The 26,322-nt window shown below is 40.3% G+C and overlaps 1 protein-coding gene across 1 annotated transcript; it reads right to left on the reverse strand.

Annotated features, from left to right (window-relative positions):
• Window positions 1–1,034: 1,034 nt before the first annotated feature.
• On the reverse strand, window positions 1,035–21,995 carry MFAP3L (microfibril associated protein 3 like). Its single transcript, XM_085058675.1, has 3 exons — window positions 21,524–21,995; window positions 9,870–10,270; window positions 1,035–6,261 (listed from the first exon to the last, which is right to left on the reverse strand). The coding sequence occupies exons 2-3, from the start codon at window positions 10,150–10,152 to the stop codon at window positions 5,399–5,401; spliced, it is 1,146 nt and encodes a 381-aa protein (XP_084914801.1). The 5' UTR covers window positions 10,153–10,270; window positions 21,524–21,995; the 3' UTR covers window positions 1,035–5,398.
• Window positions 21,996–26,322: the final 4,327 nt, after the last annotated feature.

Consider the following 26,322-nt stretch of genomic DNA (forward strand, 5'->3'; position numbering starts at 1 on the left):
GGACCAACTGTTTGGTGGCACTCTGCCTTCATGAAAAATGCTCCAACAAACCTGTTGGAGGAGTTCAGCATGCTGGAAGGGAGCATCCTGAAAGGTGTGTTCTGAATAAAAAAGCCCAGGCATGGCATATCAAACTGCCCCAGTTACAAGACATGGTCCCATATGGCTCTGGCCTTGTGTTCCAATTTTATGATCAGTTTGCAACCAAACTACTTTTCATTGATATTTGTAAGTAATTTGCGGCCATCTCAGTTTATCTCAACTAAAACTATTGAATAAAAATGCTTCTGAAATTATTTTTCAAAATTGGAACCCTCTTGAACAGAAGTGTTAGAACACGAAATAGTTATAATTTTCCTGTTACAGGCCATGTTTTTCAGTCTAAAACAGGCAGCTGGCAAGAGCAAGTCTTTCATTTGTGAAAGGGCAACCACCCCCAGCCCCCCCACTCCATCTCTATCAGTGACTGACTTTGGTTGCTAGCTGTGTAGCACCAGCAGAGCCAGGACTAGGTATTTGAGTGTCTGCTTCAATTCAGTCTCACTGAAGATAGGGAGTGATACAGCCCAACTGCTGTGGGACAGGAAACTCATTTCACCTCATCCTCTTAGGGTGGGTAAAGAAATGTTTGCAGGAATGGCAACCTGCACTTCTTTTGTCTTGTTACTACTGGGAGAAGAGATGTTTATTTATTGCAGTGCTCTGAGACACAGTGCAGAAAGGACACAGCAGGCAAAAGAGTCCTTTGTATTACACATGGAAGTGCTGCCATGTTTCCAAAGGACGCTACACACATGTGGAATCTAGGCTATTGATGAAACCAGCAATTCTATATACTGAAAATGACAACAGCTCCCTTTCATAACTTTATTAAAACTTCCTTTCCAGGCAAATAACTGTTTCTCCTAATCAAAGTTTCTGGAATTTTAGATGATATACAATGAAAGACATAGTTTACTTCCATTTGAACTGGAGCCATGGCATACACTTACTAGGAAACTATAATCTTGTTGAATGTGTACAAACTCAGCATACTCTGTGCAAATTCTTTATTGAAACAATGATCAATGCACAAGCTACATCACATTTCATTTTGCCACTTCAGCATGAACTGCTCTCTTTGTGGTTTACGGCTGTGAGCTCTAAAATCATAACAGTTATTTAAATCAAAATACAGTAACTGCTTCTCAAAAGAACACATTCATATTTGTCATACATTTCTTGTAAAATCAAAAGGATTTTATAATAAATGAAATGTAACTTACAATACTTTAAGTGCAAGCATTTCCTTTGCATCTAAGAAGCTTTCAGTTGTCCCACTACATATGGCATACTTAAGAGGCCAACTCTTAAAATAGCATGCTGCCAAGATAGCCCATGAGAACTTTTAAAATTCGACATTGTTAACATTTTCTAGAAGTAGTTAATCTGACCAAACTGAAAGTCAGAAAGCCCTGGTTATATGTTACAGTACTTTTGTCAAAAGATAACTGCAAATCAAGGAACTGACATAGTATGTACATTAGAATAAAACAGGCACTGATTTAAAAAAAATCAACATCTGCCCGTATATGCCATTTTGCAAGTCTTATGATTATACAGTAATTTTTAAGCACAGGAGCATACTTTTGTGCCTTACCAAGTACCAATAAACCTGCACAAAAATGCTGATCTATGGGTTCTTTTAAATTTTTTGTATGACAGACTCAAGAAATGACTGAAGGGTAGGTTTCATCAAGAACATGCTCAAATCAGAGAACAAAAAAAATCAGCAGTAAAAAAATGCTGCTCAAAAAGCAAATGTTGAGTAAACTGATAGTGAATACTATGTTTAAGTGGTCTGATTAATATGGTCTTCCATTTACTGAAAAAAAAAGTGTAAAAATCAAACACTGATTTCTTCTGCTGCAGAAATCTAGTAATCTTTAATGAAGTTTTGGCAAAAATGTTTGGAAATTGTGTGAATATATTGTGCAAATCCCTTTTCCTTATTAAGCCTGGCTTGGTGTTCCTTTGCTTTTAGAATGCAATTTCAATTAGACTGGATTTTCCAGATTCTGAGTGTTTTAAGAACCATTAGTGTCTGGAGGTACAATAAATAGAACAATGTAACAAAAGGTGTGCATATTCCAATGATGGGAATGGATTAATGTCCCTGAAGTGCTTAAGGTGCATGAAAATACATAACAAAGCAAATGCTAATGTTTTCTCAGAGCCATTATTAATTTTATATTTTAATTGTGTTCTTGGACCATAAAGTAGCCATTTGCTAAGAAATGCTGCAACACACAATTGTTTGCTTTTTAATAGCACAGCCAGAAAGTGTGGAACAAGAAAGACAGGTTTGGGTCTTTCTTCCCATCTGTCTTCCAAAAACGAAGTTTCTGAAAGCGTATAAAAAGCTTTAGGCTTAGAAGTGTCATATAACGGATGCATAAGATACTGAGCAGCATACATAAAAACACAAAGAAACCACATAAACCAGAACCATTGGTTCTGTAAAAAATCTGTATTTTCTTCAGCTACGTTGCTGTTCAGTTTTTATTGCGATAATAACACAAAGCTAAATGTCCAAAGAACTTATAGCAGACTGGTTGGAGCAATCCTACCTGTGAACTCTCAGCTCTGAGTGGCTCCAGTTCCAGAAAATTCAAAGGTTTCCTTTGACCTTGCAACAGCAGGAATCTAGCACTACATGTATTGCATGTACCTAATCCAAGCACCAGTTGCTTTATGTGTGGTTTGCAATGTGCATTTGTGTGTACTTCAAACGTGCCCTTTGTGGGCAACCTCTAGGGAAAAACATCATCTGTGTCTTCAAGGAAGTTTCCACAGGGATACTGAAGAAATCTATGGGGACTGTTTGCTCTCAAATGTTTCTCAATAAATAATTAATAAAGAGACTGAAGGACAGCCTGAGGGAAGCAGTCAGGGTCAGAATTGCCTAGTACCAAACACCATAGAAATACATGAAGGGGTCTGATCTCTATTGTAAAAACTTCATCGTTTAATGAAATTAAAATACTGTCATTTAATAAATATATTTTAAAAAATTTTAAAGTGTAATTTAAAAGTTTTTTTATGCTTTCAAGGAGAACATCCTTGCTTATCTGTGCAATCTTTGTTGGGCACCAGGTAGGTAACTTAAGAATGCATGGGCATTGTTCGTAAATACTAGACAGGCAGAAAAACCAACATGACTCTTCTTAGGAGGTTAAGGTGAATTAAAGAGGCTCAGTGCAAGTTCCTGCTTTTGTTTCTGCCCTTGTCCTTTTTCATATCAGAAGCAAATCAAGTAACTTGAAAAACTGATGTGAACACTCAACAGAAATGTCTTTTGGATTCAGACGAGAAGTTTACAGTTTGCATCAATACTATTGTCAATCACACCGGTCAGAAGTGAGGTTTTTTATGGTATTCTCCATATCTAACTTCTGTTCTACATTTATATTGCTTTGCTGGAACTCACATATTTCCAGTCACATTCCTAAAGGGACTTTGCCCTTGCATGTTTCCTTTTGTGAATGTGCAAATGCATTTTGTATAGAAGCCTGCCACTGTGGTGAGCACAAAAAAATATGAGACAACTGAATGCTGCCATTTCTCACAAGCTAGTTGCAAAATCTGAAGTCCATTATTAAACATCTATTTTTTTAGTAACCACAGAAAGGTACATATGGAGCCTTCTCTGCATTACTTATGTAAGTAATGGGGTATTCCTGTATTATGCTGCTAGTGAGTCTCTGCACTTTAACATAAGGAAGTGGACATAAGAAGTGGACATCAGTTCATTATCAAGGATTCTTTTAGGTATCTGCAACATTGACTTTGTCTGGTCTTGATTACCTGTGCAGTTAATATAACTGACTTCCCCCAACATACACCTTAAGAAGATGTGGCTGCTTCACTGAAATGTTCAGAGAGCTATCCGTGCATCATCTCCTGTTAGACCTAAGGGACTTCTTTTTCTAAAATATACTTGATTCCAGTTACACTACAATCCTTCTTAAAGACTATAAGGTGATATTTTGTTCATTAGTTCCAAATTAAATGTGTCAGGTAATTAAGTAATATGCTATCAACCCTACACCAACTCCTTGTAAGTGCTTTCTTTTCAGATTCACTGCAGAGAAGGTCCTTTTCATTGTCTGTCTGCAGGAGAAATTATCATTTCCCTTCCACTCCTGGCATTTCCTGGCAGAAATGTTGATCCTTTTTAACGCCACAATTGCTGTGATCATTAAAGCTTTACTAGGATAGAGTCACATGTACTCAAGCAATGACCATCCCACACGTAGGAGGTTCTTGAAATACCAACACAATTATATCACATTGAACAGTTTGCATCACTGTCATTGCAATTTCATAGGACACTTGATTATATTTTTTCTTTCAGTTTGGATACAAGACTCTCAAACTGAGGCTTATATATGAATTTAGGCTTGATCTTCAGAATATCAATTTGCTCAAAATTAAGAAGCCAAATAAAAGGGTATTTTGCCATTTCAGAGTTATCATCAACTGATTACTGTCATTTGCAGGACTGTTATGGAACCTGCATATTTATTTTTTGGTAAGGTAGTACATTGTTACTGCTTCCAAATTACTTCAGAACAAGATATCTCACATATTTGCAGCTGTTTGCCATATAAACTTCTGGCAAGGTAGAAAATGCTCAAACATTTGCAAAAAGCCCCTGCAACGCTGTTGGACTGCAACTTTCTGTAACATGTTTATGGGCTTTCCCATCTGTAATATACACCTCAAATTTGTTTCTCCATGCGAAACAAACAATTGTTGGCATCTTCATTTCATGAAAAAAGGAAAACTATTTCCCATGTGGCTAAGCAGTGTGGTCTCAAATGAAATGGAAACATTTTAACTTTCTTTAATAGCCCTCTAAATCACAATGCAGCTGAGCAAACAGGCTTTGTAAATGGGATCTATTAGGATTTTATTTGGCTACTGGAGTGCTGCCTCTTGGGCAATATTTCAAATTCACAAGCTAATATTTGCAAAAATACAATAGACGGAAAAAAACGAGAGTGAAGGAGGAAAATGGAAACCAGTTTTATGTTTAGTAAGTTCAAGTGTCCTACGTCAGACTACCAGTGACTTCCAGGAGGCCACTACAGGTGACTCCAACCTAGAAAATGCTGAGGTAAATGTTTCTTGGAAATACTCCTAATCAAAAAGAGCAATTAATATTAATGTAATAGCAATTACTCTGCCATACATCATGGTAAACTAAACTCAAACTGAGAAGAAAGTGCCAAATAATCCACTTACATGCTTTTGCTATGATAGTCTCCAGGTAAGGCTTAGCGGCAAGTACAATATGTATTTTTAAAAGAGCTCCACCTGATTTTCCTGCTATGCATAGATTCAGGAGTAACTATCATACATGGCTTTCATATATAACGCATGTATTTTTGTCGTTTGCCAATGCTGTGTCATCTGAACTGAGTTCAGCAGAAGGCTCAGGAGGGGGCTCTGCAGGAAGTGCTGGTGTTTGAGAAGTGTCTTCTTCCTTGGTGTCCAACTGCATGCTTTCCTGTGACTGACCATCCATGCAGTCTTTTTTGGACAATGGGTGAACTGACACTTTTATTGCAATCTGTTGAGGTGGCTCATGCAGTGATGATGCGTCTGAGTCAGCTGTGGGAGATTCACTGCGTGTCAAAGCATTTGGGATCATATAAAGCTCATCTGTTTCAGTGGTCTCTTGGCCTTCTGCCGTCTGACGTACAAAATTCTGTCCTTGCTCCTCTAGACCAACAACCTCCATAATTTCTTCCATTATAGTCCTGCAGTTCATGATGAGAGGTGGCAAAGGTACGCTCCGAGCAAGCTCTTCAATATAGCGAGCAAATTCCATGGTTTTGAACTGGGTTACTTTGGCAAGCTCAAGCGTTTTGGCTGATGTGATAATTGGGATACGCTTTGCAATCTCAAAGGCCTTCTGAAGTTTCTCTGCCCCTTCTGTTCTGAAGAATTCATTGATTGCTTTCTCGGTTTTCTTCAGATGACTGCTCATCATACATAACCGAGTAATGTTCAGTATCATAACAATAGTAAAAGCTACAAGGCAGACAATCATGTAATAGATTCCCATATCTCCAGAGGTAAAAACAACCCTCAGCGTCACAGTATTGTTAACACTGCCGTACGTATTAGATGCAACACATGTGTATTTACCTCTGTCTTCAAATGACACACGGGTAATGTTTAGTAGCCCATTGTCAAGAAACCACCATTTTCCTGTTGGAGAGGAAACAGAGTAACACTTAGAAGGATTTTGTTCACACAATCAGCATAGTCTTAAACATCATCTGTCAAAGTGTCTTCAGGTTTTGGAAGAAGGAAATAATGTTCACAAGAAGACAAAAATTTACCATCATAAAGGCCTGAGATCCTAGCTGTGTTACTATCAAATCCCTGACATCAACTGTGGATAGTCAGAGCATGCCCTAAAAGGGCCTCATAAAAAAATGCTAATACACATGACAATCTTGTGGTCAGTTAAATTATAAAGATAGGACTACTTACCCCAGAGAGCCTCCCACACACAAGTCACACTTCCACAAAGAACAGGATCAATGGAATTGTGAGGCAGAAAAACCTACTAAACCCTCCTTGTTTTGTTCCCTGACAATGCATTTGCTTACAATTGGGTTATTTTTGGTATTTTGTTACAGTATCTCATATAATTCTGTTAATGCAAACTTTAAAAACCGCAAAATTTCAGACATCATATACTACTCTGCCTGCCTTCTAGGTGTTGAGAATCTGATTCTGAAACATGACTTTAAAGAAAGGAAAGTAGGATAGCAGGAGTAAGATAGATGGGAAGGAGAAAAGCCATGACAGGGAACGTCTTTGTTTGTCAGAAAGAACTCTACACACCCTGACAGAACTTTTACCTTTAAAAGTAATTTCTATCAGTGTAATATAACTGATAATTTTGTCGGCTGCATGGACTTGTACATTTCATGTACATGAACATTTATTCTTTGAACTTGGCACAGCAGAACAATTGAGGTATGAAACTGCATCTGAAACATGTTAAAATTCATCATTCCTGTCACTCCTAAAGTGATTCAAGATTCAGCTAGTTATTGTATTTGCCATTATATATTGGTAATGAATTCAGATTTTTATTCACTCAAGCGAACTACATTTTTATTCAAATATCACGACATTATTTAAAGTTGAGGACATATATTTTTGCTTTATTTGGTGTCATATGACTTTTAAAATTGCAACTTTGTTATAAAAAACATAAGTCAACTCCAACAGGAAAGCCTGGCGTCAATTCAATTCTAGTATAAACCCACTCCTGAAAGTGTTCACATGGTGGAGAACAGCCAGAAAGGGGAGTGCCTGTGCCTTCCGAACACTTCATACAGGGAGATGTCATACAGAAAATTTCCTTTTGAAACAATGACAAAGGCTGATACAAGGTAACAAGATCAGCAGGTACATACTACTGCTCAGAGGAAGACTCAACTGTTTTCAGTCTCTGCAACATAATCTCAAGCCATTCCTGACAGATATCTGCTGCATGTAGTAATGGAATTTCAATAACCTTCCACAAAAAGGAACATCAGGTGTTCACTTGGTTTTACCATCAGAAAGCTTTTTTTCCTTAAACCTAACCCAACCAGCTGCTATTTATATCTATTAAGGCAGCTGAAAAAAGACATAGAACCTGCACAAAATCCCTGTGAAATCATGTAAATCACAAGGCACAATTGCAGTCGTGCCACAGGTTGGTGCATACCTCGCTTCTACATTTATTTTATCCTTTTCACGGAAGTTCTTTCATTGTTAAAAAAGTTGTTCTATTATTTTTTTCTTTTATTTCTTTCAAGGAAGAAACTGTGGGCAGTTCTGAAACTCATTAGTCAAAATCCCCTTTAATTCAGAATAGTTATGGGCTTTTACCATGTTCAAAGTTTTTCTAATTAAACATGGCTTACCCAAATTGTTATTTTTAAATATTATCTCCAATAGAAGCCTATGTAGAAAGTATTCCCACAAGATCCCTGCCTCAGTTAATGTGCACAGACAGCTCTTAATTACATCTTTTTATCCACTTACTTAGAAGATTTAACTTAACTGAAACACTATTTTTTACCCTAGCATAATTCTTGAAAACAGCTGAATCACTTTGCCTGAAATTAAAAATATAGAATAAATAAAAATCTCAGTCTAAATCAGACCTTCACATTAAAAAAAAAATCACCCCAATCTGCTAAATAAGGCAAATTCAGAGGAAAACTTTACAGATGAAATGTTAGCATCTGTAACATATGACACTTCTTCCTCCACCTCTAGAATAACAAAAAATACAGAGTATTGGCTAATCAGTATTTCTCTGAATTGCAATGCTGGTTCTTTTTGCAAAGTAGGTTTCTATTAATTGTGAAATAACAAGACGCCTTGTGATGTGCCCTGGCTCCAGCTGTTATAAATGACATAATGGCATTGAACTGTGACTCAATGACTGGGTCTGTGCCAGTGGATCCTGACAGATGTATTAAGCCAAATAAGAAAACAATGATTAGAAAAGGTATCATTGCTGGGTTTTGATAACTATTCAATGACATACTTAATACCACAAAGAAAGGTCTCAAGCTAGGAAACATTTCTTACAGAAAGACAGTTTCTTAAAAGAGGTATTGCACTGTTGAAATTCTAAGTTAAAGTGATGTCTTAATACTACATCCACAATTTTTACTAATTTGGTCAAAGTTTTGGCTCACCTACCTAAATGTTTGTTTTAGCTACCTCTCTCAGCTGACTCCACAAAGACCTAAATTTAGATGCCTAACTAAAGGGGAAATTTTCTGTTAGTGAACCTTAGCAAAACACTCCAGCACACTAATCACCATATGTTGCCACAACCACACAAATCATATTTGGAAGTCTGCTTGGTAGCTCAAGTAGTTCCTTTCTCTAGCTTTACTCAGAAAATGATGACATGTTGTAATGTAAAACAACCAGTTATGCAGTAAGCTATAACAGATAAACATTGCTGTTGCACATCTAGCTGGGTCAATCGTTACCCCTGTCATAGCAGAGTTCTTTGTCAGGTCAGCCATTAGTTAGGCACGCTACCTTGCAACTAAGACTTTATTTCATCACTCTGTGAACAAAGCAGTCACTATGGAAGGATTACATGAGAAAAACACCTTTCATATATCCACACTCCCCTCAAACACTCCCTAGAAGTATAACTAGGATTATCACCCAAACATTCCATTTAAGGAAAATAAGCTCATGTGTAATTAAGGTCTCTGGCAAATGCCACCAAAGAGTCTTAAGCAAAGCCAGGAAGGCTCAGGGTTGGCCTGTCCTTCTGACTGCTGCCCTATATAGGTTTTACACTTGGTCTTTTAGGGCATCTCCTGTTTCTCGCACTACCATGGCACTACACATGACAGCAGGCATATCAGGGAGTTAGCTGTGTTGAGTTCACACCAACAAACTATTCTCATATGTCATGAGAATCCTCCTTTGATTTGGGGAACAGCTTTTTAATCTTTTTTTGGTGCCAGAGAAGAACAAAGGAGGACAGAATGAGAAACAGGAACAAACCCGACCTCTTCCAATGAAAAGAAGCCTGTCTACACCCTCTGTTAATTGCTTCAGCTTCTTGCTATGTGTTGCTATAAATAACACATAAAAAGTTACTGTTTTCTTCCAAGGTGCGCATAAAAAATTTATAACTGCCAGCAGGCTTTCATTTATTTTCACACAGGAAAACACCATAGCCAGGCCATTACATTGAGGCTCTTTTTCAACTCGCTGAAATCAGAAGTGTCTCTGGACAGGCTGCATCAGTGCTGCTACTAAGATCTTACCTTTATTCTCCTCCTCTTGGAGCAGGCGGCCATTGGAATTATACCATCTGTAGCGAGGGCTGGGACTCCCTTGGACATTGCAGTCGATCAAGGCACTACTGCCCTCCTTGACTATGATGTGGTCGATGCGGGAGATCACCGCAGGCGCGGCCCCTGTGTGTGTGTCAGTGCGGTTGAAAGTGCTGTTACTCACATCCTCAGCAGTGCTCAAAGCTGCTAATAAGATGACAAGGCGTGTGGTAGGCAGAAAGTACAAAAAGTGGTGGCTGTTCAGTATGTCCATTTTTCTTCAGTGGTGTACACACTGGCTGGGAACTGGTTCTGCTCAGTGCAAGTCCTTGAGGTGAGCAGGTGACAGGAGAGTTCTACTTTGATCTGTGCAATTTGACGTTTAAAATATCCTATAAAATAAATGAATAAATAAATAAAGTACAGTGAGACGGCATATATAAACAATCCATTAGACATGCTCTTTTAAAATAGTGACACATCCATTAATGCATTTCACAATCATCAGCACAGTGTCTTGTCTAAATGCTAATGTTATTGCAGTCCCTATCCTTACTGGAAAAAGATGCATACATTTTCCTGACAATGGTGTTGTTCAGAGTGGCAGGCGTAGGAGAAGGCTTTTATCACCTAGACACTTAGCAGCAATTTAGCTACAGTAGCAGCTACAGTTTTATGCCAAAAGTTCAACAGATTTTTCCTTTCTTTTTTCGTTTTTTTAAATGTTTGGAAAATCAACAGGAAAAACAAAAGTACACCACATTAAAAGCTGTCACTACCAGTTTGGCGCTGCAACTCTGTCACGTGCGTGGTCTTAAGCAAACTGTGAAACATGGTGTAAGAAAGAACTGCTCCAGGAAGAGTTTTTGGATCTAATGTTGGAATCCTTGACATACACAATTTTTCCCAAACACAACAGCACCTACAGTGAAACATTTCAGACCATTCACTTTCCTTAAGCTCATGCTGTTTGAAATAAAACATAGCAGGAAAGAATATTCTTAAAAGAGAGTATTTCATGCTTGATGAAGTAATTTCAGTGTTGTTATTTTTAGAGCAGATTCGTAAAGAAGAGTACTTGCTAGTGACATAATTATGGGTAATGTTCCTTTGAGATACAAATGAAGTTAGACTTCTCCGTTCCTTATGTGGCATTAAGCATTTTGCCTGTGTACTTTTTGCACACTCTCCCTACAGCATTTTCCCTCAACTAAACATCCACAATGAGGCCTTTCTAAAGCAGTGATTTCAGTTTCTGGACAGAGGCGGGGGGGTTACAAATGTGCTCTCTATTGGCCTCATTATGCTCCCAGTGAACACAATTGGCATTCAGTACTGACTGAGGGCACAATGTTGGCCTCAAAATGAGCACCTTGGAAAATTTCTCTCAAGAGTCTGAGGGCCACAAATCATGTTAAATTCATGTCAGGGTATCCAACTACATTGGTTTTACTCACATGTTTCTAAGTAAGTAACTGAAACTTAGCGAAACCTATTAGTTAGAGGAATCTATCTGGAATCCAAATACGGAAAACTATCTAATGAACTTCCTCCAAATGAACATCTCCATTTCAAAACTATTTGTATTTTCTTATATATACATTTGATCCCTGGTAATTCATCTGCCTTAGCATAGAAAATGACTGCTGACAAGATCAGTTCCCTAGATCAGTTCCATATATAAAGAGAACACCAAAATAAAAAGAAACAAACAAAAAAATCTCCTTCCTTCTTTTCTTCTGTATCCAAAAAGGAAAGAAAGCAATATTATTAACTTTCACTGGTAATATTTGACTTAGATTGTTTTCTTATCCATCCCCTCTTCTCTGTAAAGCAATGAGCTTGCTTTCATACAAATAGATACAACTGTTATTGAAAAAGCAAATTAATTCTTCCATTATACAGGATGAATCATTACCAGAAATGAAAAACTGTGTTTTCTGAGATAAATTGCATGCATGGTGTAGAGGTCTGTCCCAGCTTCAAGCCTGTCCTTATTTTTTCTCTGCTTCTATAATTATTGAATGTGGAAATATTTCTCTTGAAGAGACAGAATAATTTTTAACTTTAAATTAATATGCAAATCTCATTTGTCATATAAAGCTATATAAACAATGACTTCAGAAATCTATTTCCAATTATGCAAAGCATGTAGAGTCTGTGTGTTTGAAGATCTGTATAGGTACACTGTCTGAGTCAGCAATTTGGAAAAAACCCTTCAGTTCTGCCTATTCACTTCAGTAACTATTTACATCTCATTTCTACTACTCCATTAACCTTGGAGACTGACATTCTTCATGATTACATATATTCAGTCTATAAAATGTTTCTGTACAGTGTCACAGATCTGCATTGCACCATACAGAAATGCCAAAATCACACTTCCTGGCAAGGGAGCAAAGACAAAGAGTGCCTGGACTAAGACAGTGGGAAGGGCAAAAGAACAATATAAACTGATTAGGCTTTGTGTTCTAATTACTGTCTGTGGCTTGTCATTACTGTATTTTAGTCTATCCTATATTTTTACAGGAGAAGAATCAGTAGCAATCAAAAAAAGGTGTTTATCATGGAGAGCAATTTGCATTCCAGAAGGAATGCTCCCAAAAGGGTGAACAGAAAACCTGTAAGAAGGGTCCAGCAGTGTATGAGGAGGCTCAAGGCAGCTGATGGCTCACTGATTCCCTACCGCACAGGGAAGTGGGTGGGTGTTTGGAAGGTGTGTGATGGCAGTAAGGTGTTGCCTGTTCTCTATGTTTACCTGTTTTGAATGCAGAGCATATGAAAGTAAAAACTGTACCTTTGTGTAGTGTTAGCAAAAGGGACTGGTCCAGAATATGGCCAAAGGGTTGATTACTTGCCTGAAGCTAACACTGACTGCCCCATTCTGGCATAGAATTGAGCCATAAATACCTGCAGTAAATTTTAAGAAATAGAGACTAACCATTTATGTCTACTGTGTAAGATTTTTACCTACTCCTCCTTACTCCTGGGAATGTACTTTCTCATGTGTCTTTCTGGAATGTAGAATATTAAGAAAACACTAAATACCTCTGTAGATATATTTCTATTTGAAATGAATACAGTTTGATGGCTAATATGAGGAGTAATCAGGCAGTAGGTTTAAAGCAGAGTGTTTGGAAATGGAGGCTGCTGCTTTCATGTGCCATCCAGGGAAGTGCCTGAGTATGTTTGAGGAGACAGGGACAGATGTCTCTTAAGAATGGTGTTTTACGATGCAAGTATAGACAAATGTTCCCAGGGCAACTAAGAATCAGCAGGCAAGCTTTATTTTGGTGTGCATCCTCTCCAATGTTAGTGAACAAAAAGAGATACAAGAAACCAAAGAAGGTTTTCTTAGCCTAAGCTGACACAAGAAAGTTACTGGTTACAAGGGTGTCCATGCTAGGACCTGCATGTCTAGGACCCTCTGCCCACCTGCTGGGCAAGCCCAAAAATGCTAGAGTCAGGTTAGGAAAGCAGGAAGAAGCAGAGAGAGAACTGAAAGGGTACAGATTGTGCTCACACTAGACACTGATGCAAAGAAAGATTTGCTAAGAGTTCCTGTCCTCCTGCTTTGCCATAGGCACAAGAGCAGCCTGAGGATATCAGGGAAAACATGTCTGGGAGCCAGTTGCTTTGTTAAACATAAGTGATGTATTGAGTTATGGTTTAATCACACAACTAAATGGGGAGAAGACTGAGACTAGAATAGGACTGCTAGTGATGTCTGGCAAAGCAACAGGAGAATCCAGATACTGGAGAAGTGGGTACAGTATTGTCACCCAGGATCTTGGCCACGAGAGGCAGCAATTAGCTGTGACCCATGATAAACCTGATGAAGGCAGCCAAAACTGTAACCTTTTATTCTGACTTAAGTCAGAGAAAGCTGGATTGCCTAGACTGAAACAAAGATTCCTGTAATAACTCCTCGGGACCGAGAGTAACACAGTAATGTAAAGGAGGACATCTGCAATCCTGAGAATTGCTTTGTAAGAACAGATTGAGTTTCTCAAGAGCTTTTTTGCCAAGAAAAGGTGATTATAAACAAAAAACTAATTTCTGGTCATGGAAAGAATGTAATCCCCAAAGTACATAAGCTACCTGTAAAAGAATTACAAAAAGTAAAACACTATATAGTTAATGTGGCTACACATACTTTTTTTTCTTTTTGCTACTTCTACTTTTTTTACTTTTGTGGTGCATGAAATGGAAAAAGAACACCCTTGACTATTCTGAGCTATCTTTTCCATCCAAAGTTGTGGGACAGGGACAGGCTTACCTCCAAAGATGGAATAAGAGGAATCCCCAAACTCTCCTCCAGCACCTAGAACATGCATAAAGGAAACTTTCCTTCTGTATTATATCTGGAACAATATTTACCACTCAACAATGCTTCCCAGTGGTCCATAGATTATATAGTTCCATTTTTTAATTCCCCAATCCAGATGTTGTAAATTGAAAATATTAAAGTAACAGATTTACTGCTTGTGAGATTAACTTCCAAGGAAAAAGACTTGAGCCACATGAGAGCACATGACAAGCTTTTCTTTTAAGCTACATGACAGCCAGCTCCAGCATGCTCTCTATGCATTTCTATCCAGACAAGTCCCCTGGAATGTGTGCCAGAAAAAGCAGAGCTGCAGCGTGATAGGTTTACTCCTAATTAACATGAAACAGGGACAAAAGTTACAACTTCTCTGTCCAAAATCAAGCATCAGTCTAAACAGAAGACACAGCCTAGAACATTAATGAGAGACATGTTCTCACCAACCATTTATTGGTTGTGTTATAGATGTGTTTGCTTCCCATACTACTGCTACCAAAGAAAATGACTGTGGTTGTGGGGTCATGGTTGTAAATGCTGTATTTGTAATGCAGAACAACATGATGACAGAGCACAAAAGAACAGAAAAGGAGGTCAATGATGCATACCTTTTCCTGGCTCACTCACTTCTGTAAGACTGGCCTGTTCTTGTTCTTGGAATAATGTGTAATCCTATTAACTGTGAGGTTATTCAATTCAGAAGTGAAGCACAAGAAGCCAGCTTATTGCATAATGCATAAATTGTGCTCCTATAGCTTTAACATCCCAATGCTATCTTCCTTGGCTTGTAAGTGACCCAAGAAATTGAAATTATTTTCATTTTAGTTCTCATTTGTCTAAAATAAGTATAAAGACAAATTCTACAAAACAAAATTAAGGCTAGGTTTTTTATTATTCAAAAACTACTTGCTACTTTTCCTAGTTTCCATAGGAAATATCTTTGAAGAGTGGGCAAAAGTAAAAGTTAACATGTTTTAATGAAATAGGAACGCAAATGAAGGACCTTAGGCAACACAGACAGTGAGAAGCTCACTGCCAGTTCATAGGCTTATAAGTGAGAACCACCTACTGAACAGCTCTAATTATTAGGGTCCAGACATGCAGATGAAAAGAAATGTCACTCATTTACAACTAGCAGAAAATTTCTGACTTCTTTTTCTACTCATTTGTCAGCTGATAAAATATTAATGCTTGGTTCCAGAAGGGCTGCTCTGTTTATTCTCTTGGAGTGGGGGATTTCAGTCCTTCGTAACTTCATGGCTTTCTGTTTCCCTGGCTATATTGAATACGTGACCTGCTGGTGATGTTTGTACAATGAAGAGCTTCCTTCTGCACATCTAGACTGGGGCTTCCCACCTGAGCAGCAGCTTCCAACTATATGCTTATTTAGTCTCTTCAGCTGCCTTCAGCTGCCTGGGAGCTTTAGGAAACATCTCAACAGAGCTGAGCCCTGGCTGTGTGTGCTCAGCCACCTGGTGTCACACTCACTGCCTTCAGCCACCTGATAGGAGAGTATAGAGAAGACATATGTGGGCTCCTCTCAGCGAAGTGCTGTAAAAGGACATGAGACAAGGGATACAAGCTGCAACAACAGCAATTATGATTATGAAAAATGTTTTAAGCAGGAGGTCAGTCAAGCCCTGCAACAGGTTGCCCACATGGGCTATGGAAGCCCCATCCTTTGAGAAGTTCAAAACTTGGCTGAGCTGGTATATACTGGCCCTGCTGTGAGCAGGCTGTTGGATCAGATGGTCCCCAGAGGTCCCCCCAACATAAAGAAACTCTAATAATCCAGACACACAAATACAAGAATTGCCTTTAGGAAGTCAATGTGAAAAAATATGTCTGATCTTGAAAACTGCTATATGGGATGCTGGAAAATTTTCTTCATGATCCCCTTAGTAATATTTTGAGTAGCAGCATTTTAGAATGATGAGACAGGCTGAGAGTGTTGACTGCAGCCTGAAAAAGATGTATTTGGCCTTCTGCATTGTACTTACATAGTAAGTAAGTAGAACAGTACATTTCCTCTTTACCATATAGAGAAGACATATTTCTAGCCAAGGTAACTCTGTCATTTAAGTAAGACAAAAATCTTTGTTGCTTTCCTCTGGTCTTGCTTCAACCCATCCACATCTTTCTTGTGCTGAGGACCCCAGACCTGGATCCAGTACTCCAGGTGGGGTCTCATGAGGGTAGAGTAGAGGGGAGAATCATCTCTCTCAAGGTGATTGTCTCAATTTCTTGACACAGGATAAAATAAGGGCTGGGAATCTATGAAGATTGAAGAGAGACTGTATATAATTTACAGGTACAGATTCATGGACTATGACAGTTTATGATGGATGTGGGGACTTAACATCTGTTTACTCATTGTCCTCTGAGTGTATGACCCTGGGCAGTGAACAGGAAGGGCTGTCTGTATGGCAACCTGGAGCCCTTTTCTAGCACTCCTGTCTTAAAAAAGAATTATTACAAGGAAGCCTATAAATTAATTGTATGTTTTGCAGGCATTGGTAAATTCTTACAGGAAAGCATTTGTTAATGTGTTTTGTAAGATGACGATAAATAATGAAAGAAAGAAAGAAAGAAAGAAAATGGAAAAATCAAGGGCTGTAGCTTATTCTACCATTAGTGGCAGGACTGGAGCAAAACTGAGTCATAATCAGTTTTTGTTTTCTAAAATTATTTTGGTCTGAACACACACAACACTGTAAGTAAAAAAGTAATGTTAAGCCCCATAAAGATACAATTATCTTAGTTTCAGGGTTCTATAGTGTAACAATACACTGCAGCAAGAGAGCAGCATGCAATAGGTGACTAGATATTTTATATGTGTAATTGAAAATTAATGCTGTATCCAGACTTTTCATTTAGTGAAAGAAGCATATGCCATTCTATTCAGCAGTGGTACAGTGAAAGAGTTTCCATGTTGCCTTTACCAGTGGGTAAATGTTTTAGAATTTTTTTACTGTAAATTTCTCCTCAGTTTTGTTCCTCTTTATCCTACTTCATGTCTCAATATTGCAAAACTAGCAAGCACATGGCATCCTCGAGCTTCACTTTAAATATCTGAATGGACCCATTGATTTAACCATGTCTTTGAATAGTCTGATGTGCACTCTCCTGGTGTCAATGAACACTCAAGAGATGCTAATCCATTAACCTAAAAAAGAATGAATGAAGACTTTTGGTGGGTAATTATTGGAGAGGTTATTTAAAAGTACCTTAAGAATGCCAAACCTCTGGAAAATTCCCTTTTGATGCTATAGCACCTGTAATTCCAGCACCTCTGCTGTATCAAAGGAACATCTTGTGAAATACATAATTACCATTCAATATAGTTTTGTATACAAAGCTCTTATTCCAGAAACATTCATATGGCTTTAAGAGTCCCTTGGTTAACTCCTTGCAAACTTTCAGCATAGGTGATGGTTTGCTGTTGCAGTAAATGCAGATGGATCAATTCTTTAAAGTTCTCTCTGTTGAGAAAGGAGGAACAATGAAGACACACAGAGAATCTCTCCCACACTGCCACGTACATCTGCGCTCTTCCTGGCCTCATCAAGTTCTACATATCTTTCAATTTCTTTATGCACCTTGTAGCTTTTATTTATTCCAGCACTCTGTAAGCATTATTCTGCCAACAGTTTAAAGAACAAAAGTCAGCAAATGCAACAGATGTCATATGCTCTTGACAAGCCTTATGAGACTCTGCTAAGAACATAGCAATGCAGAATGGGGTCCAATTCACTTCTTTCCACTTCCTCCTTTGAGCTCTGCTTGTCAAAGATAACTATCCCTTAAACACATCTAGTGGTTTTCATTTTCCAAAGAAGGAAGGAAAGTTCCAGATGTAGGACATTTAAGTAAGACATAAAATTAAAAATTAAGTTTTGCTTACACAAAGATATGCAGGACTTTGCAAGCTAAAAATTCTACTTAAAATCTAAGTTTTGAACAACTGAACATTTTCAAGGCATTGGTATAATTTTTATTATGTTATTTTAACAAAATGCTGCCATGTTAGTTGGAACATAAAGGAAAAAAAGAATAGGAGAAAACAGATTGGAGTATGGCTAGTTCTTCTCTATCCCTACAGAACTGTATGATGGATATAATTTTTAATGACTGGCTCTCACGTTTCTTGGTTGCTGGGATACAGGGCAAAGAGGTTACACGTGGATGCCATGATTAGGACAGGATTAACCTTGTCAGAGGGGGAATTTAAAGGAATCTAACCACTCATGACTGATTGCAATGGAAAGTGATCATTTCAGGTTCAAAGTGTATGCAACTCTTTCCTCCACAAGTAACAAAGGGGACAGCAGATGGATTCAAACAAGCCCTGCACCATGCAGCAGCTTAAGTCTTGCTTGTACCCAAATATGATCAATTCAGCCTCTCCAAGCATGACTGTATATTGCCGTGTGTATGCAATAATTTAGCTGAAGACCCTCAAGAGTTTACTAAAGAACCTCTATAATTTCAGACTTGTGTGCCAGTTATGTCGATGTAGCATTGAAAAGTGTAACATTAAAGGCACATAGCCTTCTCAGCACCCAGTACTGTGTGTGTACCACACAGTCACACACATAGGTCTGGAGACCACACATGCTTGTGCAGCTGAGAGGCCATATATGTGCCCTGGTCCCCACATGACTTAAAAATATCAGCAAGGATCTTTTCTTGGAATAAAACTCTCAGTGTGGCAGACCCATGCCAATTAAATGTTAAATCTGAGCTAGGTAGGTTATTCTCAATGCAATTCTTCCATGTATAGTCGTCCTTTTCCAAAATAAGGTATTTACACTTATCTGTATAGAGGCTGTTATTTCTGATAAATGAATTCTACTCATGGCAATTACTTTGAAATAAGAGAGTCTACTACCAAAATTTCTCAGATAGCTAAATCTAAATCACTAAATCTGTACAAATTCCTCTGTACCTTCACAAAATTTTGCTTGCTCTTCACAGCCTTACTGGCAGATAGAAGATACGATGCTCTAAAATGTTGCTGTGGATGATTTAACTCAAGTAACTGGTGAAAAGTAATAACCTCTCCATTGTCTTGGAAATTATATTTCTAATGTGGGTCTGTATATAGGCAGAAAATGCCACTGCTTAATTGTCAAAACTAACAACATTTATAATAACAAAAGGATTCAGAGAGACATTTACAAAAGCACTTATATCTGCATTAATGGATGGCAGCTCAGAATCACAGGAATAAAAATTCCAGGAAGTATCCAGGAACTTGGTCTTATGCCAGCCTTCTGGTGACATATTAATGTGATCTAGGACATCTCAAAGTAGGATCATAAGCATTTGTGCCTGCAAAAACTTCTAGTAAGGTGCAATTTGCTGACAGAGAAAGAAGACCCTGCTAGCAAAGCTTGGTGCAGGTTGCTTTAGGTGCTGGTCAGCTCACTCTCCCCACTGTAAATTGCATCCACACCTCACTGGTGCCTTACACTGAGCAAGAAGCTTAAACCGTAAAAGAATGCCAGTCCCACATTCCAAACCTTGTAGACAAGAAGTGAAATGGAGATTGATTTTGTTTCATTTAAATCCTTCCCCAGAACCCCTGCCATTGTGGCACAAATGTGACTTTGTTGGTTGGGTTTTTGTTCCCCTGGTTAAAACAATGAATGCACTTTAGCCAGGTTCTGTGCCAACTCCATTCTCCTCCTCCATGTTCATGCAAGACCTGTTTAATTGCAGGGAGGCAAAGGGGACAGGGCAGGAAGGCAACTGGAGTTGCACAATATAGATCACTTCAGAATTCACTACCACTGTCCCACCATGTGTTAAATATTTTAAGAGTAACTGATTTTATATCTAAACTTTCAGAACTTTCAGGACTGGAAATATGCACTGGACACAAAACATATATATATTTTTTGTTTGTTGTGGATGTTCTGCTATTTGTCTAGGCCTCTGAAAACTCCAGATTTTTCAGGAAAAAATGGGTGCACAATGTGGAATCCAGCTGTGTAAGCTGCACTCAACATCAATTGATGTTAATATAATGCAGTCTGAATGAGAAGGATTTCTAATAAAAAAGGATTTCTAGTACAGCAACCACAAGTATATCAATGTTGCTGTTGCTAACTGTACATGCTAAACCAGACAAAGGATTCCTGCCATGCAAAACATCATCTCCTCTGAAAAAAGATCTGCTGTATTTTGTCCTACTGCAGTGAAGAGAGGAACTCTTCCACAATATATTTAATGTCTCTAAAGAACTAAAATCCTACATATTTCTCCTGCTTTAACTCCTTTGTGTTCTTTCCTTTGAAATAATTTTACAATCCTTCAGACAAATATGTACCAAATGAGGTCACGTTTAGGATTTTGCCACAGTTGGTGCTTTTATTTCCCCAGGCAGGGTTATCAGGGTAGGTCTATTTGAGATGCTTCAATTTAACAAATGAAAGAGGGCTGTTAGGATGTGTAGTCTCTTACAAGACTCTCCAGACAAATGCACTAGGAAAGTGCTCATTCAGTAGCACTCTCTATTCTCTTAAGCTCTCTTGTCTGATACTGCTCAAATTGGCCCTATTAGGAAACACGATTCGAAAGATTATTGCAAGACCACTCCGAAATTTTAGATTCATGTTCCCTCAGAGCACTTCTGAAATTAAGTTTTATCTTATGAGGCTACGCCGCGAAGCAAAAGGGTAATTAAAACAAAATATGAGGAGGAATCTTTTATTTTAAATTTAAGGCAGCACAACTTAACCTCTGTTAGAAGTCAGCTCCATCGAAGAGGTCTCTACGCTGAGGTGTCACCTCCCATTCCCCTTCCCAGGGCGGGACAGCAGCGAGCATCCTGCGCGCAGGAGCTAGAAGGCTCCAGTAAAGCCTCGGGATCATTAGCTTTTTTGCCTAACGAAACCCACTTTCCTTCAAGCCCCGGTGCTGATTTGAAATAATCTCCTTAACTTTCACGCTGAACACAGCATTACTCCGCTCCCGTGGCGCGGGGAGATACCGCGCTCCACGCCGGGTGGCCGCGAGCGACAGCCGCCGCGGGAGAAGCGCCGTGCCGGGCTGGCCAGGCTGCAGCGCTCCACCGGCACGGCCACCGGATCCTGCTCCGGCCCTCCAGGCTCCCTCGGGACCGCTGACGGGACAGCGCGCCCGGGGCTCACCGCGGAGCTCCGCAGCCACCGCGGCACCGGCCCGGCTCGCAGGTCGCCGGCAGCCGCGGCAGGTGCCGGCGGCGCGGGCGGTGGAGGCGGCGGCGGGCAGCGCCTCCCCGGGACCGCCGCCCGCCCGCCGGGGAACCGCGGCCCTCGCCCCCCGCGCCGCTCACCTGCCCGCCCGCTGCTCCCGCTCGCTCGCTGCCGCTGCTGATGCCGCTGCGCTGCCGCCGCTGCTGCCGCCGCCCCGCGGCAGCGCCCGCCGCCGCCGCGCCCCTCAGCGCGCCCCGCGCAGCACCATGCCGGGGCCGGGCCCGCGGCCGCGGCCGGGGCCGGGGCGGGCGGAGCGCGGCGCTGCCGCAGTGCCGCGCCGTGCCCGCGCCGCGCCGTGCCGTGCCGTGCCGTGCCGTGCGCTCCCGCCGCTCCGCCGCTGCCGGCTCCGGCGGGGAAAGTAGGTCAGGGCGGCACTGAGCATGCTCGGGGCCGGGCCGGGGGGCGGCCCCGGGGCCGCGGGGGGCGCGGGGGGCGGCAGAGCCCTCGGCCGTGGGGTTGAGACGAGGTCGGGGTTGTGCGGCGGCCGCAGGCGAGGCGGCGAGGCCGCTGTGCGGAAGGCAGGGTGCCGGGGCTGCTGTGCCCCGGCCGGCGGGATGCACATGCCGGTCATCGTGTCCCTTCTCAGAGACGCTTGCGGAGCAAGTGCTGCAGGAAAGGGGTAACACCCCAGCACGCCTAGATAATCTTGAGAACCAAAATGTTGCGCTTCAGAGGAATGGCACACGTGCGTTCCCCAAGGGCTTTATTCCTAACGGGATTGCAGCACCCAACTCCAGTCTAAATTCAGTCTAATGAGGTCCCAGCCTGTGGGAAGCTGACACTGACTACAGATGTGTAAGTGCCCTGTCAGCTGTCTGACAGGATAAAGGTGTCTTGTAGCAAAACTGCTTGAATGTGGTTGCTGCTACCTGTGCAGGCTGTGGAGCTGCCAAAAAATGGATTAGGATGTATGTGGACAGCTGCAGGCAGGAATCTGGCAGGGACCTGATGTGTGCTGATGCTGTCCTGTGCTACTACCCTATGCTTCCTCCCTGACCTTGTGGCTTCCATCAGAAGAGGATGCAGAGCGACCTTCAACTGAGTGGCAAGGCCAGTGGGTTAAACCATGGCAGCCTAGATTTCCAGATGTTTGTAGTGCTTTTATAGCCAGGCTTGGACCTTGGTCTTGACATCCTCTTCTGATTGCTGCCAGGGAGTAGTAGCTGAAGCTCCTCTGCTCATGGGAAGAGTAATCAGATGAGAAAACATTTGCTGAAACTGCCAGAAAAGCTAGGTTTAGGGCTGCATGTCATTGCAGGGGGAAGCTTATGTGAAGTGCACTGTGGTGTGCATTGAAGAAGGTCTCCAGCATGCACAGGGAAAACTGAAGAGGGATAGCAACAAAGGATTCAGAAAGAGAGACGCAGACCCACTCCAGGGAGCTGTGCTAGTTATGTCAATGGCCTGGGATCCTGGTCCCACCACCTTGCATGTAAGAAGTGCAGGGGTTGAACATGGATGCAGCCAGTGCTTGGGAGAGGTACTGGCACTCGTGAGATCAGGCTGTTGACAGCCAGGGCTTCCTGTGTTCAGTGTCTCCAGAGGGGAGAGAATGGAAGACAGTAAAGAAGATGCATCTGGTATTGTCAAACTCGGCAAGTGAGGGAATAGATCAAGGAATGTGCTTCTTACTCAAACAGTCTTCCAGCGAAACATTTACTTGGTGGGAGGAGCTGTTTAGGTCATAGGTCTTTGCTGGCCACTGACTTGTGGTTTGTGTTAGCTTGACCCTACTTACTATGCACTTGTTCCTTCTTCCTATCTTGAAGGACTGGTTTCGAACACAATTGAGTGGCATTTATTTATGAGTTAATGATGGAGCAGTTAGCTGAGTCCCCAGTCTTACAAACTCCTTTAAGTCAGGTAGCACTCTGCCAGTGTCTGGATGCTTGTCAGATCTGTGTGGGATATTAGGTTGAATTTTTGTATTTGGAAAAGTTACACATCTTTCCATCCGAAAGGGGTTACTCTTTCAGGCTTCTCAGGTTTCGGTGAACAGAAGCCTGTGTTGCTGGAGCCAGCCACCACATTATTTGCTCCATGCCCTTTCCTGGGAGATCACTATCACCTGTCAAGTGAGCATGTGGTTTTTGTGAAGCATTTTTCCATCCCACCTTTCAATAGTGCTTGCACCAGTTGCATGCAGAGGACTGGCACACTGATTTCAGCAGGGACTATAACATGGGTCTTCTGGATGTGTACCCAAGCTTTAGTTAAGCTATAAATAGCTCCCTAATTTACCTGAGATTAAATTATTCTATAAAATTATTACATATACGTGAAAATGCGTGGATGATAAAATTGGCACTGTTGGGTTCCTTTTATTTTTTTTATGATACGTGTTTTTTTATGATAAATGCTGACATTTTATACTTAGTGCTGCAGTGACCAGGTTCTACTCCTATAAAACGATAACATCATTTAATAAAAGGCAGCCTTTTACCTTAGAACAAACAGAACTTGGGTATTGCTAATAGCTTTATCTGAACAGTGTAATCAGGGAAGCCTTGTAATCATGCTGTTAAAAATCTAAGATAAGATTAAATTGTACATTTTGTGTGGTTACAGTCCCTCCATCCACTAGGTGGAGCAAGATACGGGAATGGCTGAGACAAGCTTGTGAGCCACACAGCATAAAAAAACAGGAGAGAAACTAAAGAAAAAAAGAAATTTTTAAATAGTATTGAGCAAACCAGCTGTATTAATATGCCAGTCAGCATAGATACATGAGGGGATATTCCATTTAGGAATTAGCTTGCCATATTTCTTATCAAGTAGAAAGGAAATTTTGATAACGAAAAATATCTTGTTTCTGTAAGGTGATATTAATCTTTTGTTTATTTTTAAAAATTTCTAGACCCCACTATAATTATGTCTTGCAAGAATACTGATGAGATGATGAGAAAATACTAGATTTGTTTATTATGATACATATCTTAAGCATGCTACTTTAACTCAATTAAATTGTTTTCTGAAATACTAACAGCATTTTAGTTTTAGTTGTATCTGTCACCTGAGATTGTTACTTTAGTCACCGTAATCTGTAATCATATTATTCCCATCTGAAAGACTGCAATTCCAAGATAGACCAGCCCTGCTTTCTTTGTTGAGTAGCATCTCATTTTTTGGGAAAGATGTGGACAACTGAAAGACTTGCAAGTGATCTTGGTTGGGGAGGAGATGGAGAAATTGTATGGTCCTGGGAATGCCTGGTCTGCACCAAACATGCCAGACTGGTGTGGGAGGTGTCACAGGAGGGGACAGGTGTTCCTACCTTGAACGACACAGCTGGGGTGTTAGTTCAAAGCACTTTATTTATTAATTTATTTTAACCAGCATACATCCTTGCAGCAAGGACACATTTGGTACCTTGCTTTGGATCAGTTCTTTCAGAAACGTCTTACTCCAAGTTGTGTCCCAGAGCACTGTGGCTTGTGTTTTGTTCTTGTTTCTCCTCCCTATCTTTTGAAATAACTCAAAATAAATTAAAAAAATATTAGGCATGAAGCTCATGAACTTTTGGTGGTTTTGATCTGTACCTCATAATATCATATAGTGCTAACTATTTCTCTTTTGCATTTCTGGATTTGTAACTTTCCAGTTTTGTTGGTGGTTCCTTTTTTATTCTCTACAAGTGAAGAGGAATGACCAATTACATTTTATTCCTCCTTATGCCTTATTTTTTAAGACACAGGGTTACAAAAGTAACTTGTTTTTATACTTTTACTGTGACTCCCTCCTTTTCTCCTCCCAGAGAAGGAAAAATTCTCAGCTTGTTTGAGTGTGACTTTCTCTACAGTGATCCACTTTTGTCACTCATTTCTGGGGGAAATTCCTTCCTGAACTGTGTCATAGACAGAGTCTGAAAAAGAAACAAAACCACTGATTATGTGGTCACTATAATGTTATCTTATGTAAGTGCATATATGATTCTGCTTGAAATTAATAGCTTATTGTGGTTTAATTTCCTTTTTGAGGTTCTCCTGGCTTTGCAGTATATTCTCTTGATGGAGAGGTCTCTCCCTGTCCTACAGCATGTGTGTGGACAGTATATATGCTAGTAGATGTGTTGGAAGTGTTGCTCAGGTTCTGCAGTGATGTGTGCTGCAGAAAGTCTAGCTGTGCTGATGTGTTAAGGCAAGGGCAGATATGTCTGCATAAATCATTGGCAGCTGAGGAAAGGGTGAAATCCACACCTCTTGTGATCTGAAGGGAAAATTCCACAATGATGTTACAAAACTGGATTCAGAGGGTTTGGCACTACAGTTTAAAGGCTATCAAACTCTTTAGGACATGAAGAAATAAAAGAAGGTCTCATGAGAACCTCTCTATCCCCATTCCTTACCCCAGCACAAAAAGCCCAGCGTAAGCTGAGGCTGACAGAGAACACTTCATACAGATAAACGAGTTTCGGTTCCTTTCTTTCTCTGCATCTTGTACCACCTCCCTGCCCCATGATTTCCTGTACATTTCCTACTAGCAACTGAAAACTGGAGACAGAGTATTGCTTCAGAGAACACTGATGAGATGAAGCTCAAGGCTGGAAATGAAGTCACTGAGCTAAGCATAGAAAAAATTCAGTTCTCTGTCAAAGCCCGAGAGGCTTGACAGATATATTAGACAACAAAAGGATTAGTGTGGATGCTGGATGAGCCAAAGGCCTAAGAACTGTTACCTTAATAATGTCAGATGTCTCTGATTCCTTAATTATTTTCTTTTCTTTTCTTTTCTTACAGAATAATCTTATTTATTTCAACTTTCTGTTGTATGAAACAATGATCATTTCTCTAATCGCCTTTGCTGACCTCGCCTGGCCCATGGCTTTCCAGCTGAATAAACTAAGATAGGGCAATAAAAACCAAATCTTCACCACTAATTA

Source organism: Lichenostomus cassidix, chromosome 4, assembly GCF_008360975.1.
Source record: "Lichenostomus cassidix isolate B80296 chromosome 4, HeHo_3.0, whole genome shotgun sequence".
NCBI classification, from domain to species: domain Eukaryota; kingdom Metazoa; phylum Chordata; class Aves; order Passeriformes; family Meliphagidae; genus Lichenostomus; species Lichenostomus cassidix.

What these genes read in the sequence shown, in the direction of transcription:
- MFAP3L (XM_085058675.1), bottom strand. Translation starts at nt 10,152, where the DNA reads ATGGACATACTGAACAGCCACCACTTTTTGTACTTTCTGCCTACCACA. An exon ending in CCAAGAGGAGGAGAATAAAG is followed by an intron (nt 6,262 to 9,869) that starts GTAAGATCTTAG and finishes CCTCTCCAACAG; the next exon opens with GAAAATGGTGGTTTCTTGAC.